Source organism: Acanthamoeba castellanii (genome assembly GCF_000313135.1).
Source record: "Acanthamoeba castellanii str. Neff unplaced genomic scaffold scf7180000084732, whole genome shotgun sequence".
NCBI classification, from domain to species: Eukaryota; Discosea; order Longamoebia; family Acanthamoebidae; genus Acanthamoeba; species Acanthamoeba castellanii.
This window is the reverse complement of record NW_004457681.1, coordinates 110,809-125,879: the sequence shown is the minus strand read 5'-3', so window position 1 is coordinate 125,879 and position 15,071 is coordinate 110,809. Positions and strand designations below refer to the sequence as shown.

The window sequence follows — 15,071 nt, the reverse complement described above, 5'->3', positions numbered from 1 at the left end:
GTGTGTGTGTGTTGGTGGTGCGTGCGTGTGTGTGTGTGTGTCGTGTGTCGTGTGGCTCGTGTTCGGCTGCATCTGGACCTTTGAGGAATCCAAAGGAATCCAACTGTGTATGTTTCTCTTAAGTTAAAGGAGGTACCGGAAAAATGTGGGGTGGTTTAAGGGGATAAAGTAGCCAACGCCTGTCTCAGGAATAGTGTTCTATTCTCCTAGTAGGTTGGTGGTTAGGTTTCAGTGTTAAGTGAAGTCCTCTCTCCCCAGCCCGCCACATTGCACGTTGTGTCGGCGGCGTATGCCGGAGAAATGTAGTGGTTTCAGGAGACAAAGCAGCCAACAGAAAAATTTCCTGTCAGGAATAGGATTCTATTCTCCCGGCAGTGTTGGTGGTTCAGGGTTAAGTGAAGTCCACCCTGGCCTGCCACATATAAAAAGGTCGCCACCCAGACAGTCACCACCATCACCCACCACCAACAACAACACCTATCCAATGGCCAGCCAACTGCCCCTCACCGCCAGGAAGAGCCTCAAGGATGCCGAGCCCCAGAACGCCGAAGCCATCAAGAAGCTGGAGGCTGCCACTGGCACCACCGGCTGGACCTTCGAGGCCGACGGAGCGGCCATCCACGAGGCCCTGAAGAACGACGGCAACCTCGTCGGCAGGGTGATCAACCAGACTCTCACCGGCCTGGTGGACAACATCATCAAGCTGTGCAAGAAGGACGACATGTACAAGGAGGCCTTCGTCGAAAAGATCACGGCCAAGAAGATCAAGTTCGTCGTCACCAGCGAGGGTCCTGCCTACTACCCCGGCGAGACCTCCTTCCCCGAGGGAGTCCTCTTGGTGACCATCCACCAGGAGAAGCCCTGGGTCAACGTCAACCAGACCGGCAACAAGATCGAGTCCCAGCTCTAAGAAGTCCACCACCTTCTTGCCTCAGCACAGCGTGCATGCAGCAGCATATCAGGAGTTAAGTTCCAAATAAATCCGGACACCCCCTTTAGCACGGTGGACCTCGTTGACTTTTATAGTATACATATGCTGAGAAGCAAGACCCTTCCTTTGCGCCATGGAAGAGGAAGCGTGGTGGACTGAAGAAGTGCCAACAACGCAACACAGAAACGGAGGGAGGGGACCCGCTTTCAAGGTTGTGTGGGCGGTCGGCGTTATCCACCGCGACGAAGGACGCTGTCACCGTCATCACCCTTTGTTAGTCCTCCCCACATAGCCCGCATACCGGAACTGCACGATGCCCGTTTTCCAGACACCACCATGTCCGTAGTCCAACTCGGCCATGCGCAGCAGACGCCCACCCGCACGCACGCACACACTCGCGTCCATCCACATCAATGGCCGTAATCGTCCTCCTGGCGGACGTGTGACCCCTCTCGCAACTGCTCCTGGAACGAAAAAACGGAACGAGGCCCCGTTTGTGTGTCCGCTCACTATCCACGCGACACGTCTTCGCCACCACCGCCTACACCACCACAAATTTGAAAACAGCCAACCCTTTTTCTCGAGAACGCAGCCCAGTTGTTTGATAGCCCCGTCGTCAGATGGATGGAGCGCGTCCGATTATGCGGTCGGCCCTGAGTTGCTATGGCTGAAGATTTGAAAAAAAACTCCACGCGACCCCCGCGACTGTCAGTCCGCACTATCCACACAGGCACGTCATCGCCATTGTCGTCGCCACCACAAAATAAAAGTCACCTAACATTGTTTTCGTTTTTGCAAAAAGGTTCCAGTGGAGCACTCAACCCTCTATCTAGGTACATAACATATGTTGTGGGCGGCGTCGGTGTAGAGCTCGTCGAGGTCGTCTTGAAAGACGTCGAGGTCGAGGTGATCGAGCTCGTCGACGTGGCTCTGAAGCGAAGAAGGCCTGTTGCGCGATGAGCTGCCCGGTGTCGTCAAGTAAGCAGGTCGTAGAACAGCACGCCCTTGTCCAGCTCCTCGGTCTCGTTGCCACGCCAGTTGGCCAGCGAGCACCGGCACGACTCGCCATAGCCGTCGCACACGCCACACACGTCGCGTCGGCTGCCCTCGCCATCGCACCCGTACGGCTCGCACTGACCATCGCCCTCGCACACGCCGCACCAGTTCATCTTCGGCGCACTCTCAGCTCTCGCCGTACGACACCGCACGGTAGCGCACCATTGCAGTGTAACTTATTGGCGATGTGGTCAGGAAATAGGCCACAGGGAACCGCCACTATCTGGTTGAGTATGGTGTGAGGAATGTGGAGAATGCCAAGAAAACGTACTGTGAGCCTTCGGCGACGGTGATGACGTTGCCCTAGTTCACCAGGACGGCCGCGCCGCCGTCGCGGTAGATGGACTCGGGTTGAGCGCCAACACATCGATCTGCGCCGCAAACGTGTCGTTCGGGTGGGCCAAGTAGATGAAGAGGGTGAGGTGCGCCAGCAAGAAGTTTGTCGCCTCCACTCGCAGCACCAGAGGGGCCAACGAGGGCACCCACACCGGCGCCTGGCCCTCGATCTCGCCCTCGAACGCGGCTTTGGCGCCAGTCGGGGAAGCGAGCGCCACGCACGACTCGTCCTCCCCCTAGCCTCTAGACTCGCGGTCCAGGTGGAACTGGCCCACCAGGCTACTGGCGCGAGCCTCGGCGTAGGGGGTGGTGGTCGTGGTCAACGACAGGTCGGTGGTGTCGTAGCCCACCAGGATCTCGGCCGGGGTGCGCACGCCGGCCCACACGCGCAGCTCGTCCATGCGGCCGTGGAAGGTCTGCAGGCGCAACATCATGTCTCTGCAGAAGGAGTGGACCACCAGCGTCATGCACAAGAGTGTGGTGGCCATGCTCAATGTAGTCGCTGCAATTGAGGTTTCAAAATAATCATTTCAATAATCATTTCCCGCCAAAGACTTCACCAAAACAACCGCACACAAAGCAAAAGATGAAGGCATGAATTTGAAGGGGTAATTTTTTTCTTACTTGATACTCTGTGAAGGTCTTGACCACCAAATGGATGAGGAACATCAACTGGCACATGATTTGCGCATCGTCAATTCATTTGGCGTTGGCACTGCGCGCTACTGCTCGTGCTGGCCTTCGACTCTAGCGAGTAGCAGCAAGAGTCTTGCTCAAGAAGACCCTCGCCTGGGCACTACCTACGTCGACGTGCCGCTCGGCTGCAACATCGTGCGGTGGGACATTGATCGGCGCGAGCGCGTGAGGTTCTTTCGCCCCCACGGCGACATCGTAACCTGCATGCTCAAGACCGACGACTTCATCTTCACCGCGTCCGAGGCCGGCGAGGTGGCCCTCTGGGACCACCACCCCGACCACGTCTGGCGCCTGCTCGATCGTTCGCACCACGCTACGCGCCGGGTGAAGGTCACCCACGCCGCCGTCTCCCCCTGCCGCGGCCGCATCGTCACCACCTCCGAGCACGCCGACGGTATCGCCACCCTCTTCAAGGTCTACTACTCAACACCAGAGCAGCAGCTGCGGCTGGTGAAGGTCTTGGAATTCGGAGCTGGCGCAGGCTACACCTTTGTCGAGTGGGCCGACAGCGGCGGCGGGGAGCCCGACTCGCTGCTGTTGGTCGCCGTGCGCCAGCCACCGCGCGCCTCGCGGCGCTCTGTCGAGGGTCCCTCCCCAGCAACAACGCAGCACTCAGAGACAGCGCTGCATCTGATCCGGGTCGACGAGCGCAGCGGCGAGTGGCGCGTGATCAAGGAGCGCGCGCTGGAGCTGCCCAGCGCCACGCGGTCGTCGGCGGTCTCGGTAAGCGCCATGGCCAAGGAGGACCGCCCGTCGACCGATGGTGGGCCGGTACGGATGGCGATCGCGCTCAGCGGCCGCCGGGTCGAGGTTGTGGACATGCGCACGCTAGCGACCCTGTGGACGGTCGATGCCTCCGGCGGGTCGGGCCTCATCAAGTGCCTCGCGTTCAAGTCCGCCGGCGATCGGCTCCTGTGTCCCGGGGACAACGCCCGGCTCACCGTGTGGCAGCGCGACCGGCTGGCTGGCGAATTCGTTCTCGACGGTACGTGCCACGAGATAGACACGACCAACGACACGACACGACCAACGACACGACCAACGACACGACACGACACGACACGACACGACACGACACGACACGACACGACACAAGCTGCTCACATGTGATGATCGCTGTAGGTCTGTCCAGCGGCTCTATCTACTACGTCGACTGCGACGACGCCGCGGAGGAGGCCTGGGTCGTCAACGAGGCCGGCATCCACTCGTGTCCGCTCCGCCGCCCTCTGTCGTCCACCGTGAGCAGCGTCGTCACGCCGCTTCCGGTCCTGCGTGACGACGTCGAAGCTGCGTTCGAGCCTCAAGCGCGCCACATGGCCTTCCACGCCATGACCTGCTGTGGTACTGACTATCAGTTTTTGTTCATTTTTTCAAATTACAAAACTAAGCCGACCGTACTGCAGGGCTGGACTTCAACTGGGAGGGGACGCAGGTGGCCGTGGGCGACTTCGCGGGCAACGTGATCGTGTGGGACGTCGGCTCGCACCTCCCGCTGGCGTCGACCCGCGTGCCCTCCCTCCTGCCGGTCCGCTCGATCTGCTGGCGAAGGCCGTCCCACCGCCCGGACGGTCCGGCGCCACACGTCCTGATCGGCTGCGTGAGCGGCGACATCTACTCGTGGAACCCGCTCCAGCCTGGTTCGTCTTTGCCTTTCTCGCTCTAGCGCGCGTGCATGTGTTGCCTTCCAGCTAACCGCACACACCGCACACGCACGACCGCACACACGCAGATGTTGCTCCTCTGCTGGTGGCAGCGCTCGGAGACACCGTGACCTGCATGCGGTGGGAGCACGGCGACGCGCCGCGCCTTCTCGCCGCGGGAACGACCAACGGCACGCTGCATGTCATGCGGCTCGTGGTGGTGCCGGCCGGCGACCACGACCGGTTAGCCCAACAACAACAACTGCGCTTGGAGGACGTGCTGGTGATCGAGGCCCATCGGCCTGTGGCCGGCCCACAGAACCTGCAGTTCGGCTCGATCGGCCTGTTCGCCGAGATCTGGTCGCTCGCGTGGTCGCCCGACAATGGCGCGATCGCGACCTGCTCCGAGGACCAGACCACCTGCGTGTGGGCTCTTCCCGGCGGCGAGAAGCGACGCACGCTCACCGGACACACCACGGCCGTCACCGGCGTCGACTGGCAGCTCATGCGGCGCCTGCCCGCCGCGTCGTCGTCGTCATCAGCTGCGGCGACGGCGACGACAGAGGAGGAGGAGAGTGAGTGGCACGAGGTGCTGGCCACGTGCGCCGATGATCGGAAGGTGATGGTGTGGAACGCGCGGACGTGGGCGCTCATGCACGTGTTCGACACGAGCGAAGACATCCACGACTGGCACACGCTCACCTACTGCGCGCTCCAGCCGCGCGGCGACAAGCTGTGCTGCGTCACCCAGAACGGCGCCGGTACTCTTCTCCGCCCTCCCCCGCTGTTCGCTTCAATTTCGCACAGCTCTGACATCGTGTCGTGTGTGTCGTGTCGCGATTCGTGTGTGTCGTGTAGTGGCGGTGTGGGGTGTGGGCGACGGAGCGCCAAGGCAGCGACGGTGGGTGGGCAAGCTTCACACGGGGTCGGTCGAGGGTCTGGCGTGGAGCCCCACCAGCGATCTTCTCGCCACCTGCTCCTCCGATTGCACCGTCCACCTCCTTCGCCATCATTCATCATCATCATCCTCCTCGTCTTTGTAGATAATCATCTATTACATCTTCTTTTTTTTTATGTGATGATGGTGCAAACAGGAGCTGGAGGGAGTGGAGGTGGAGGCGGCGGTGGCTCGCGAAATGGGTCAAGCCAGGGGAAGCGACGTAGGGCGAGTATAGAATCACGACCAAGGTAGAGGCTCACTGACGCCCGTTGGGAAGTTGGATGGGAGGGCACACGCCCTCGGGCGAGACGACCGCCTGACTGGCCGCCGGATTGCAATTGACCCAGAAGCCAAGCTGCTCAGTGTAGAAGAAACCGCCTGAGCACTCGTCGTGGCAGAACTCTTTGGCGAACGCCAACAACCAACGGCTTGCAAGTTCACAGTGCAACCAGCGGCCGCATATTGGTGGAATAGAACAAGGTGGGATTCGAACCAGCCACAAGCCACGTCAGCAACGCTCTCAGAGAAGAAACGAGGTATCGACCACCAAAAGTGTGGCTACCAGAAGGGTTGGGGGCCTTGGTTGGGCTTCTTCCATCGCCGCTCGGCCTCCGCCACGCCGGGTTGCACATACCAGTCCGGATAGGTTGATCCGGTTGTACCTGTGGCGGGTTGGATGTGGGATGTGGGTGAATTGTGAAGTGGCACGGGCGCTGGGATGAAATGCGTCATGTGTGGTGTCGTACGTGTCGTGCGGTGTGTGTGTGTGTGCGTGTGTCTGTCGTGGGGTTGGTGTGTGTGTGCGTACCGGTAGTTGAGGAACAACTCCTCATCGGTGATGTGCCGGGTGGCGATACACATGATCGACCGGATGTAGCAATCAGCCGTCGTGTTGAAGAAGATGTTGGGCTCCTGCTCATTCCCCGAAGGCAAAGTTCAGTCATGAGGTGCAGCCGAGATGATTTGCAAATCACCACCAACACACACACAAAACACACACACACACATACATAACACACACATAACACACTCACACAACACACCACACACGACAGATGAAGGATGTCAGGGGAGAAGAGAGCCAAGATCTCGAGCCTGGTCTGTAATCGGCGGGCCAACGCTTTCCTTTCCCAATCTCGGCCATCCACAACCACACCTGTGCATGCATGGACAAACCGTAAGTACGAGGTCGGGGTCGAGGTTAGGGTACCGTGTACTCGTCATCGCACACTCCAGGACGTCATCAAGGGCAACAACTACATGTACGGCGCGCGCGTGTGTTCTCTTTGTGCGGTGGTGCGTGTGCGTGCACGGTGGTGCGTGTGCGTGTGCGGTGGTGCGTGCGTGTGCGACGCGTTGCTCACCACGGAAGCACTTAACTGTCGTTACAGTTCGAGAGTATGCGGCCGAATGAGAGCTACAAGCAACGCTTCACGCGACGCTTGCGACAGGAGACGAGGCGGCCCTCCACGAAAAGGCCATGGAGGAGAAGAAGAGCCTCTATCGCGCCCGAAAGCAGTACCGACCCTTCCGCACACGCACGCACACTCACGCACACGCACGCACCACCGCACACGCACACGGGGATATGGTCACTAAGCTCGTGTCTTAACGGTATTCAGGAAGTGGAAGGAGATGCGAAAGCAGAGGAAGAAGGCAGGCGAGGACTTCGTACATAAGACTTAACGTAACGCACCACCGCACACACATACCGCCGCACACGACACACGCACAAGACACACGGAACTCTCTGTTTTGACGAATGCAGAAATCGGCGGCAGCGGTGGTGGCGGACGCGATGAAGCAAAGCAGCAGGGCCAGTCGCCCAACGACGGGGCCAAGAAGAAGAAGAAGGAGAAGAACAAGAAGATGACGAAGGAGGAGAAGCGGGAGGAGCGCGAGCTCGGTTTGGACGTCACGTGCAGGGCAGCGATCTCGCTTCCTGTGAAGACTCAGCAAAGCAGTCGTGGTGGAGAGGTGGCAATATGTGGCAATATGTTCAGTGTGGGTGGGAAAGGGAGGCCAGGAGGTCCATCAGACATCATAGCGATCAGGCTCGTCTGGTCGGCGCGTGTCGCCGTCATTGTTGCCGGCGAGCAGGAGGAAGTCCTCGGGAAAGCCGTGCCACAGCTCGACGAGCTCGCCGCGCCACAGGCCCAGCAGCGCCAGCGCGCCGAGCGTCGACGGCACGATGTAGAGCAGCGCCGGCTGCGCCATCCGATATGTCATCACCGCCGCAAACGACGCCAACAGTCCCACTCCATATCTGTTTGCCGTGTGCGTGTGCGGCGTGTGCGGTGGTGAGTGCCGTGGTACACGATCAAACGCGCGCAATTGCGTACCCGCATAGAAAGCAGAGGTAGTGCGGGTTGATGAAGGTGCGTCCGGTCTTGCGGTGGCCGAACCGCATGGCGAAGGCGGCGAGCAGGCCCGGCAGCACGATGTCGCCCAGCCCGAGCATGAGCGGCCCGAAGATGATCTTGGCCGGCAGCTGCAGCGACGGACTCACGTGGGCCTCCAGGTGAAGGTGCTGCGCCAGCACCGCCGCCGGGTTCTGCGCCTCGCGCGTCGCTACCGCCAACCTAAGCCGGAGCCAGTCAGCTCAGGCGACAGCGACCAGGACAGGAGGGGAAGTTAAGGTGGCGGTACATGACGTTTTCGCCAAAGAAGTGGTGCGAGAGGAAGACCCAGAAGATGTCGTAGAGGAAGAGGGAGCCGAGCACGGCCGCGGAGACCTTCATGCTGGGCACCCGCACCAGGCTCACGAACAGCACGCACATCGCCACTCCCAACGCTGTGCGTGTGCGCGTGCGCGTGTGCGCGTGCGCGTGTGCGGTAGTGCGTGTGCGGCGGTTGCGTGTGCGTGTGCGGCGTAAGCATGAATGTGCCAATCACTGAATTGATGAACCGGTGTGAACGCACCATTGTTGAGGATCCAATGCTGACACACGAACCAGGCGAAGATCACCAGCACGCTCGCCCCGCCGGTCACCAGCCCGCCATTCGCCACCCTGCACCACCACAATTTCGCAACACTCGTATCAGCTGTGTGCGTGTGTCGTGTGTGCGCTGCGCCGCGTGTGTTGTGTGCGGTGTGCGGTAGGGTTGGGAGGAGCTCGTACGAGCGCATGACAAAGGGCGATGACATCGAAGCCGAGGAGGAGGAAGAGAAGGCAGAAGAAGAGGAAGATGAAGAGGCGGTGGCGAGGGAGAGGAGTGGGTCGAGCGCCCACGCGAGCGCGAAGAAGCCCGTGATGCACACGGACAGGGCGCCCACGAGCGCGAGTGCCGCCGAGCCGTAGAAGAAGACCACCAGCGACACCGACGCGCCCACCGCCAGCCACACGCCGCTGTGGCCCGACAGCTGAACCACCTCACTCCCTGCCATGGCCAGCCGTGAGAGTGAGCCACTACTCTTTCCAATTGAATTGGGTAAATTAAATGGATGAAAAGAATGGAGTAGAGGATGAAGAAGTTGAAGGACGAAGATGGAGATGCGGCAGAGATGGAAGAGGAATAGAAAAAAATCACACATCTAGCGAGATTGACGTGGCGGTACCGTCGAGCCGTCGATTGGGGTCGTTGTGATGGGCCAAGGCACGCCGTGAAGCGTAGGTAATGGTAGCCACGGCCCAGCCCACGAGCCCCACCAGCGCCCACTCCAGCCCCATGCCCCCCTCCATCTTTTGTTTAACAAAACAACAAATTGACAAAAAATGCTTTGAATTCCGCTGGTCAGGTGAGCAGGAAGGCGTCAATCAGTCGGCAAGGAGCTGCCCGAAGAGGTTCATCTGGCTCTTGACCTTGGCGCTGATCTCGGCGGCCGAGCGGCGCTCCTCGAGCGGGAGCGACAGGAAGCTCACGCCCCGGTCCTGCAGCCCGGCAGAGAGCTCCATCAGGTGCACTGCCGGCGACGCCACCCACGGCACCACCGGCGGCGATCGCAACAACAACGCGCCCGGCACCGACGATGAAGACGATGACGTGGCGGTCTTGGCTGACGACGACGAAGACGATGTAGATTCGGCGCTGGTGAAGAGGTGGCCCACCTGCGAGCGCAGGGCGGGAAGACGGAAAGCCAGCTTGGCCACGCCCTCGGCCGCCACAATCCTCGTCTGTGTGTCGTGTTGTGTGTGTCGCCCTTAGACGGGGCAACTAGAGCGGATAGACACCGATCGGTGTACGTACCTCCCACGAGCCGCTCACCGCCGCGGCCTCAAGCCGGAGCAGGATGGCCTTCAGCGCCGCTGATTCCTCAACCTGTGCGCAGCCATCCAATCCGATCAGATACACGCGTGTGCGGTGTGCGTGTGTCGTGCGGTGTGCGCTTGTTGGCGTACGTCGCTCTCGGAATCCCAGGCGGAGAGGAACTGAGCGTTCTCGGCGAGGAAGTGGTAGAAGCGCGTGCGCAGCCGCCACACGACATCCCGGATCCTCTTCGTGTCGGGCGTGGACTGCGAGGCCTTGTGCTGGCAGTCGAGCATCTTGAACACATGCTGTTCGTTTCCTGGTACTTAGCAAAACGCACACACCGCACACACCGCACACTCACACACACACCGCACACTCACTCACACACACACAACACGATCGATGACGCGACACGCAAGCGCACCTTGAGGAGAACCTCGCGCAGTGCCTTGGCCTTGGTGGGTTGGTCACCCTCGGAATAGCGGTAATCTTCGAACTCGTCTTCACCGCCATCGCCGTTCTCGCGGCTCTCCTCCTCTTCTTCGCCCTGCCGGCGGCCGCGCGCGTCGAATTCCTCATCCAGCTTCAGAATGGTGGCCCACAACGCCGTGATAGAGTCGGCGTTTGTCTGGAATGCCAAGAATGTCACATTAAAATTGATGCCACGTGTTTTGTGTGAGGAATGTGAGGAGTACCTTCTCGGGCACGTTCGAGTACCACACGTAGGCCAGTTTTGTGGCGAACTTGATCATGTCGGGGCTGGCCTCGACACGCTCGTGCAGCTCCTTGAACAGATCTGGAGCGATCGCGCATGTGTGAGGAATGTGCAATCCTTCGTGCCAGGAATGTGCGTCGACGAGAAAAAGAGAGTACCGGCGAGCTGAGCCGACGAGAAGATGTTGGCGCGGATGTGATGGCCAAAGGCGTTGGCGTAGGTGTGGGTGTTGTGGTGCGGGAACGTGAGCCACACCAGCGCCCGCATCACCTCCATCTCGATGTAACTGTATGCACGCCGAAACAGTGGCACTGCGGTCAACACCACTAGAATGTTATGGAATGTGCGGGTTAGCGGGGTGCGTGGTACATGCGGCCGGTCTCGACGCTCGAAGTCGACGACGAGGCGCTGTTGTTATTGGCCTGCGGCAGCAGCGCCAGCAGAGAGCGGCACATGACGTCCAGCGTGCCGTCCGCGTCTGCACGCACAATGAACTCCGATCAGTCTTTTTAACTCCTATTAAGCAACAGAGGGAATGCCCCGAACCTCGCACGTGGGAGCTCGAGTTAATGATGCGAGCGCGGGCGAAGAGACGCGCGGTCCTGCACGCGGCGTGGAGCGCCACGGCCGAGCGCGTGGGGTCGCTCAGCGCCTGGACGATGCGGGTCACCACCGCCTGGGCCAGGGGCAGCTTGCCGCTCGGCTTGTAGCCATACTGCGCGCGCGTGTGTAGGCAGCCCAACCAATGGTAAGTTGACACGTCATTCATGTCGGCGAAGTGGTGCGGGGCGCACCTCGTCGGCGATGGGGAGGACGCAGGCGGCGGAGATGCGAGACCAAGGGAAGGCGCACAGGGCAGCCACGGCCTCGAACGCCACGCGCTCGTTGAGATCGGCGACTGACTGGCAGAGCGCCTGGAAGAAGGCCTCGCCCACGTCCTTGCTCACCTCGGTCGACTGGGCCAGCCGGCCGCACACGCGCACGAACAGCGCACGCGCGAATGTGTCTGCAGGCAACCATCGCTCATCAGGCGCGTGTTGTGTCGTGTGTGTCGTGTTGGCGTGTGTTGTGTATAATGTGGAATGCGGCGTTACCGGAGAGGTTGGGGCGGTCGCCAGGGAAGGAAGTGGCCGTGATGACGGCCGGTCTCGGGGTTCGCATCACGTTCTGCGGCAAAAAGTCCTTGACGCCCTCGGCCACTTCCACCGGGTACTGCACAAGCCATCACCCGCCATTAGCACACAACCGCGCGCGCACACACGACACACACACACGACACACACGACACACACGAAGGCATAGGTGAGACGCACGAGGGCGGCGAGCTGAAGGCACAAGGCGATGGCGTGCCGCGCGCCGACAGGGTCATCGCAGAACATTCCTCGAATTGCGACTGGAATGAGCGGCCGAGTGTTGCCGAAGCGGTAGCGGGCGGCGAGCAGAGCGCCGGCCTGGTCGAGCGGCCTCTCCGTCTCGCTCGTCTCCGTTTTATGCCTCCTGAACGTGCGCCTCGATGTCTGACCGTCATAATAAATCGCATTAATTTCTTAATTAACCATAAATACGAATGGAGGGGCGACAGCGAACCTTTTGCGGGTCAACTTCCTCCTCCTTGAGCACGACGTTGCTGATGGCGTCGACCAAGAAGTCTGTCTCAACACACGCACACGCACACGCACACGCACACGCACACGCACACGCACACGCACACGCACACGCACACGCACGAGAGAGAGAGAGAGGAGAGAGAGCAAACATGTGTGCACATAAGTTCTGGGGACAAAAGAGAGACGCTTGGGGGAGGGGGTGGTGGCGGACCATCGATGGTCTTGTTGTCGGAGGGAGCCAAGGTGGCCAGGGTGCGGAGCGCGAGCGCGCGACGGCCGACCGACGTGTGTTTGGCCTCCTTCGCCAACACGTCCTTCAATTGCTGTAGAGACAGCCGGCCGTCAATTCAATCACCCGACCCTCATCAACACCGACGCACACGCACACGCACACGCACACGCACACGCACACGCACACGTGCCAATGGGGGGGGGGATGAGTACGTTGGTAAGTCCGTCGGAGCGAAGCTGCTGGGGCGCCGACGACAGGAAATGGTAGACCGCGCCCGCGATCTTGCGGTCCTCGTGCTGCGCCAGCACTGCACGCAACACACACACGCAACACACACAACACACACACGCAACACGCAACGCGCACGCAACACGTGTTACATGCATCCACGGAGGGCCGGCCGGACATGTGGGAGGAGAGGAAAGGAAACACGGTGGCGTACCGTTGAGGAGAACGTCGATGAGCTGCTCGTCGGGCGTGTAGAAGCTGAGTCCACGCAGGGCCTCGACCACCTTGGCCGTCGATGCCTTCTTGCCCTTCGACGTCTGCTCGATCAACGCAGCCTGGCGTACAGCAATAAATCAATAAATAAATGATTGAATAAACAAGTAAATATATTATTATTTGTAACATAGATGTATTATTAATATTATTTGTAACATAGATGCCGAACGTTTTGATTGATGAAAGAAAGAAAGAAGAGGGAGTACGTACTTCGATTTGGTGATAGGCCATTGGCTGCTTGGACTGGAGGTAGAGATTGTGGCAAAGCTGCTGTCCCGCCGCCAAGATGCCCGACGTCACGGAACTCAACGACCCGCCCGAAGGTGGCGCCAACGCACTTGCGGTCTCCATCATCTTTTATCCGAATGGAAAAATGTTCTAGCTTCGTGCCCGAAAGAGATTAGTAGCGATGGTCGACTAATCCTTCGTTGTGATAACCTTTCTTTCACCCTGATGTTCACGGCCTGGTGTAATGCAACCTCTCCGCCTTCGTTCTTTGTCTCCTTGTTCGTCGCACGCTGTGAAGTGTTTAAGGTGGCAATTTTTTAACGTGGCTGTCCAGCAAAGCAAAATTAACAAAGAAAACAACAAAACAAAAAAACAAACTAGGATTTGAAAGCAGCACTATTCTTTATAAAGAAAAGATCAACACGAGAATGAGCGCTGATTCGAATGCTACGACGAGGCGTGCGGTGAGCCGAATGAGCCGCATCGCAGCGCACATGGGCGTAGGCTCGCAGACTGGATTCGAGGCCGCGGCAACCAGCGCTTCGCGGGTCGTGAGCCAGCAGCCCCCCGTGACCGTCCTCGTCACCGGCGCCGCTGGGCAGATCGCCTACTCGCTCGTTTTCCTCGTCGCTCAGGTTAGTCGTAGTTCTACTCGCGCCCTTCATCTTTCGCTACAAAAAACAAATTCTTCTCTCTACGCGACAACACCTCGCGGTAACCTCGCTTATCCCACATGTGGCTATGCACACGCAGGGCCGACTGCTGGGCGAGGAGACGCCGATCAAGCTCCATCTGCTGGACCTGCCCCAGTTCGTGGGTGCCCTCCAGGGCCTCGCCATGGAGCTTGAGGACTGCGCCTTCCCCCTCCTCCGCGGTACATACATCTCTCTACATAAAACGTGTGTGTGCGGTGGTGCGTGTCGTGTCGTGCGCTGATCGTGGTTGAGCAGGAGTGGTGTGCACCGGCGACCTGAAGGAAGCCTTCAAGGGCGTGGACGTGGCGCTGCTCGTGGGCTCGTTCCCTCGCCAGGCCGGCATGGAGAGGAACGACCTCCTGGCCAAGAACGCCGCCATCTTCAAGGAGCAGGGCAGGGCGCTCGACCAGTACGCCTCCAAGAACGTCAAGGTGCTCATTGATCCTCCACCTCCTCGTTGTCGATTGTATGTTGCGTGACACGCACACTCGCACGACACGACATAACACGACCAACGACACAGGTGTGCGTGGTGGGCAACCCGGCCAACACCAACGCGCTCATCGCGCAGGCGTGCGCGCCGTCGATCCCCAAGGAGAACTTCACCGCGCTCACCCGCCTCGACCAGAACCGCGCCAAGGGCTTCCTCGCCAAGAAGCTCCATGTCTCGCCCGGCCAGATTCACAACGCCATCATCTGGGGTAAACAGCTCTTTCTTCGTCATCTTCTTCTACGACCTTGCCAAGTGCTGAAAAATGGCACGACCGCACACGCACACGTCGCACACGCAGGCAACCACTCGTCGACGCAGTTCCCCGATGTGAGCCACGGCCAGGTGAGCATTGACGGACGGACGGTCTCGCTCAAGGAGGCCGTGGGCGGCACCGAGTGGGTGGAGAAGGAGTTCATCCCGGGCGTGCAGCAGCGCGGCGCCGCGGTCATCAAGGCCAGGCAAAAGAGCTCGGCTGCCTCGGCGGCCAACGCCGTCGTCGGCCACGTCCACGACTGGCTCGTCGGCACTCCCCAGGTCTGTAGTGCCACTACCCGCACACCGTCATACACGCACACACGACACGCACCGTACTGACGGTGCGGTACTGACGGTGTCTTTCTCTTTCACAGGGCGAGTGGGTGTCGATGGGTGTGTACTCGGATGGCTCCTACGGCATTCCGCCCGGCGTCATCTACTCGTTCCCGCTCACCTGCTCCCGGGGCAACTGGGCTATCGTTCAGGTTCGCACACGGCCGGAATTTCAAGATCGCACGCATGACACGACACGACACACACTTACACGACACG

At 60.0% G+C, this 15,071-nt stretch overlaps 6 protein-coding genes across 6 annotated transcripts; 3 read left to right on the top strand and 3 right to left on the bottom strand.

Annotated features, from left to right (window-relative positions):
- Positions 1-484: 484 nt before the first annotated feature.
- On the top strand, positions 485-910 carry ACA1_166120 (uncharacterized protein; the record flags this gene model as incomplete). The annotated part of the gene is made up of 1 exon (XM_004354016.1): positions 485-910. One exon carries the CDS (start codon positions 485-487, stop codon positions 908-910), a length of 426 nt encoding a protein of 141 aa, XP_004354068.1.
- Positions 911-2,295: 1,385 nt separating this feature from the next.
- Positions 2,296-2,811, bottom strand: ACA1_166110 (uncharacterized protein; the record flags this gene model as incomplete). The annotated part of the gene is made up of 2 exons (XM_004354015.1): positions 2,296-2,559; positions 2,599-2,811. The coding sequence occupies 2 exons, from the start codon at positions 2,809-2,811 to the stop codon at positions 2,296-2,298; spliced, it is 477 nt and encodes a 158-aa protein (XP_004354067.1).
- A 166-nt stretch (positions 2,812-2,977) lies between these two features.
- ACA1_166100 (WD domain, G-beta repeat-containing protein) lies at positions 2,978-5,834 on the top strand (the record flags this gene model as incomplete). Its single annotated transcript, XM_004354014.1, has 7 exons — positions 2,978-4,004; positions 4,142-4,360; positions 4,423-4,656; positions 4,773-4,879; positions 4,988-5,420; positions 5,518-5,651; positions 5,754-5,834. The coding sequence occupies 7 exons, from the start codon at positions 2,978-2,980 to the stop codon at positions 5,832-5,834; spliced, it is 2,235 nt and encodes a 744-aa protein (XP_004354066.1).
- Positions 5,835-7,633: 1,799 nt separating this feature from the next.
- ACA1_166090 (signal peptide peptidase) lies at positions 7,634-9,282 on the bottom strand (the record flags this gene model as incomplete). Its single annotated transcript, XM_004354013.1, has 6 exons — positions 7,634-7,865; positions 7,942-8,181; positions 8,249-8,393; positions 8,522-8,610; positions 8,722-8,980; positions 9,159-9,282. 6 exons carry the CDS (start codon positions 9,280-9,282, stop codon positions 7,634-7,636), a joined length of 1,089 nt encoding a protein of 362 aa, XP_004354065.1.
- A 75-nt stretch (positions 9,283-9,357) lies between these two features.
- On the bottom strand, positions 9,358-13,199 carry ACA1_166080 (uncharacterized protein; the record flags this gene model as incomplete). The annotated part of the gene is made up of 16 exons (XM_004354012.1): positions 9,358-9,714; positions 9,788-9,859; positions 9,940-10,095; positions 10,215-10,418; positions 10,486-10,586; positions 10,664-10,791; positions 10,875-10,983; positions 11,052-11,220; positions 11,300-11,511; positions 11,600-11,717; positions 11,819-12,022; positions 12,093-12,154; positions 12,324-12,411; positions 12,557-12,651; positions 12,787-12,907; positions 13,059-13,199. The coding sequence occupies 16 exons, from the start codon at positions 13,197-13,199 to the stop codon at positions 9,358-9,360; spliced, it is 2,337 nt and encodes a 778-aa protein (XP_004354064.1).
- Positions 13,200-13,504: 305 nt separating this feature from the next.
- On the top strand, positions 13,505-15,004 carry ACA1_166070 (malate dehydrogenase; the record flags this gene model as incomplete). The annotated part of the gene is made up of 6 exons (XM_004354011.1): positions 13,505-13,711; positions 13,830-13,950; positions 14,027-14,202; positions 14,295-14,472; positions 14,563-14,798; positions 14,894-15,004. Coding segments are annotated over 6 exons (1,029 nt in total), but the record flags the coding sequence as incomplete, so codon positions are not given.
- Between the last annotated feature and the right edge of the window lie 67 nt (positions 15,005-15,071).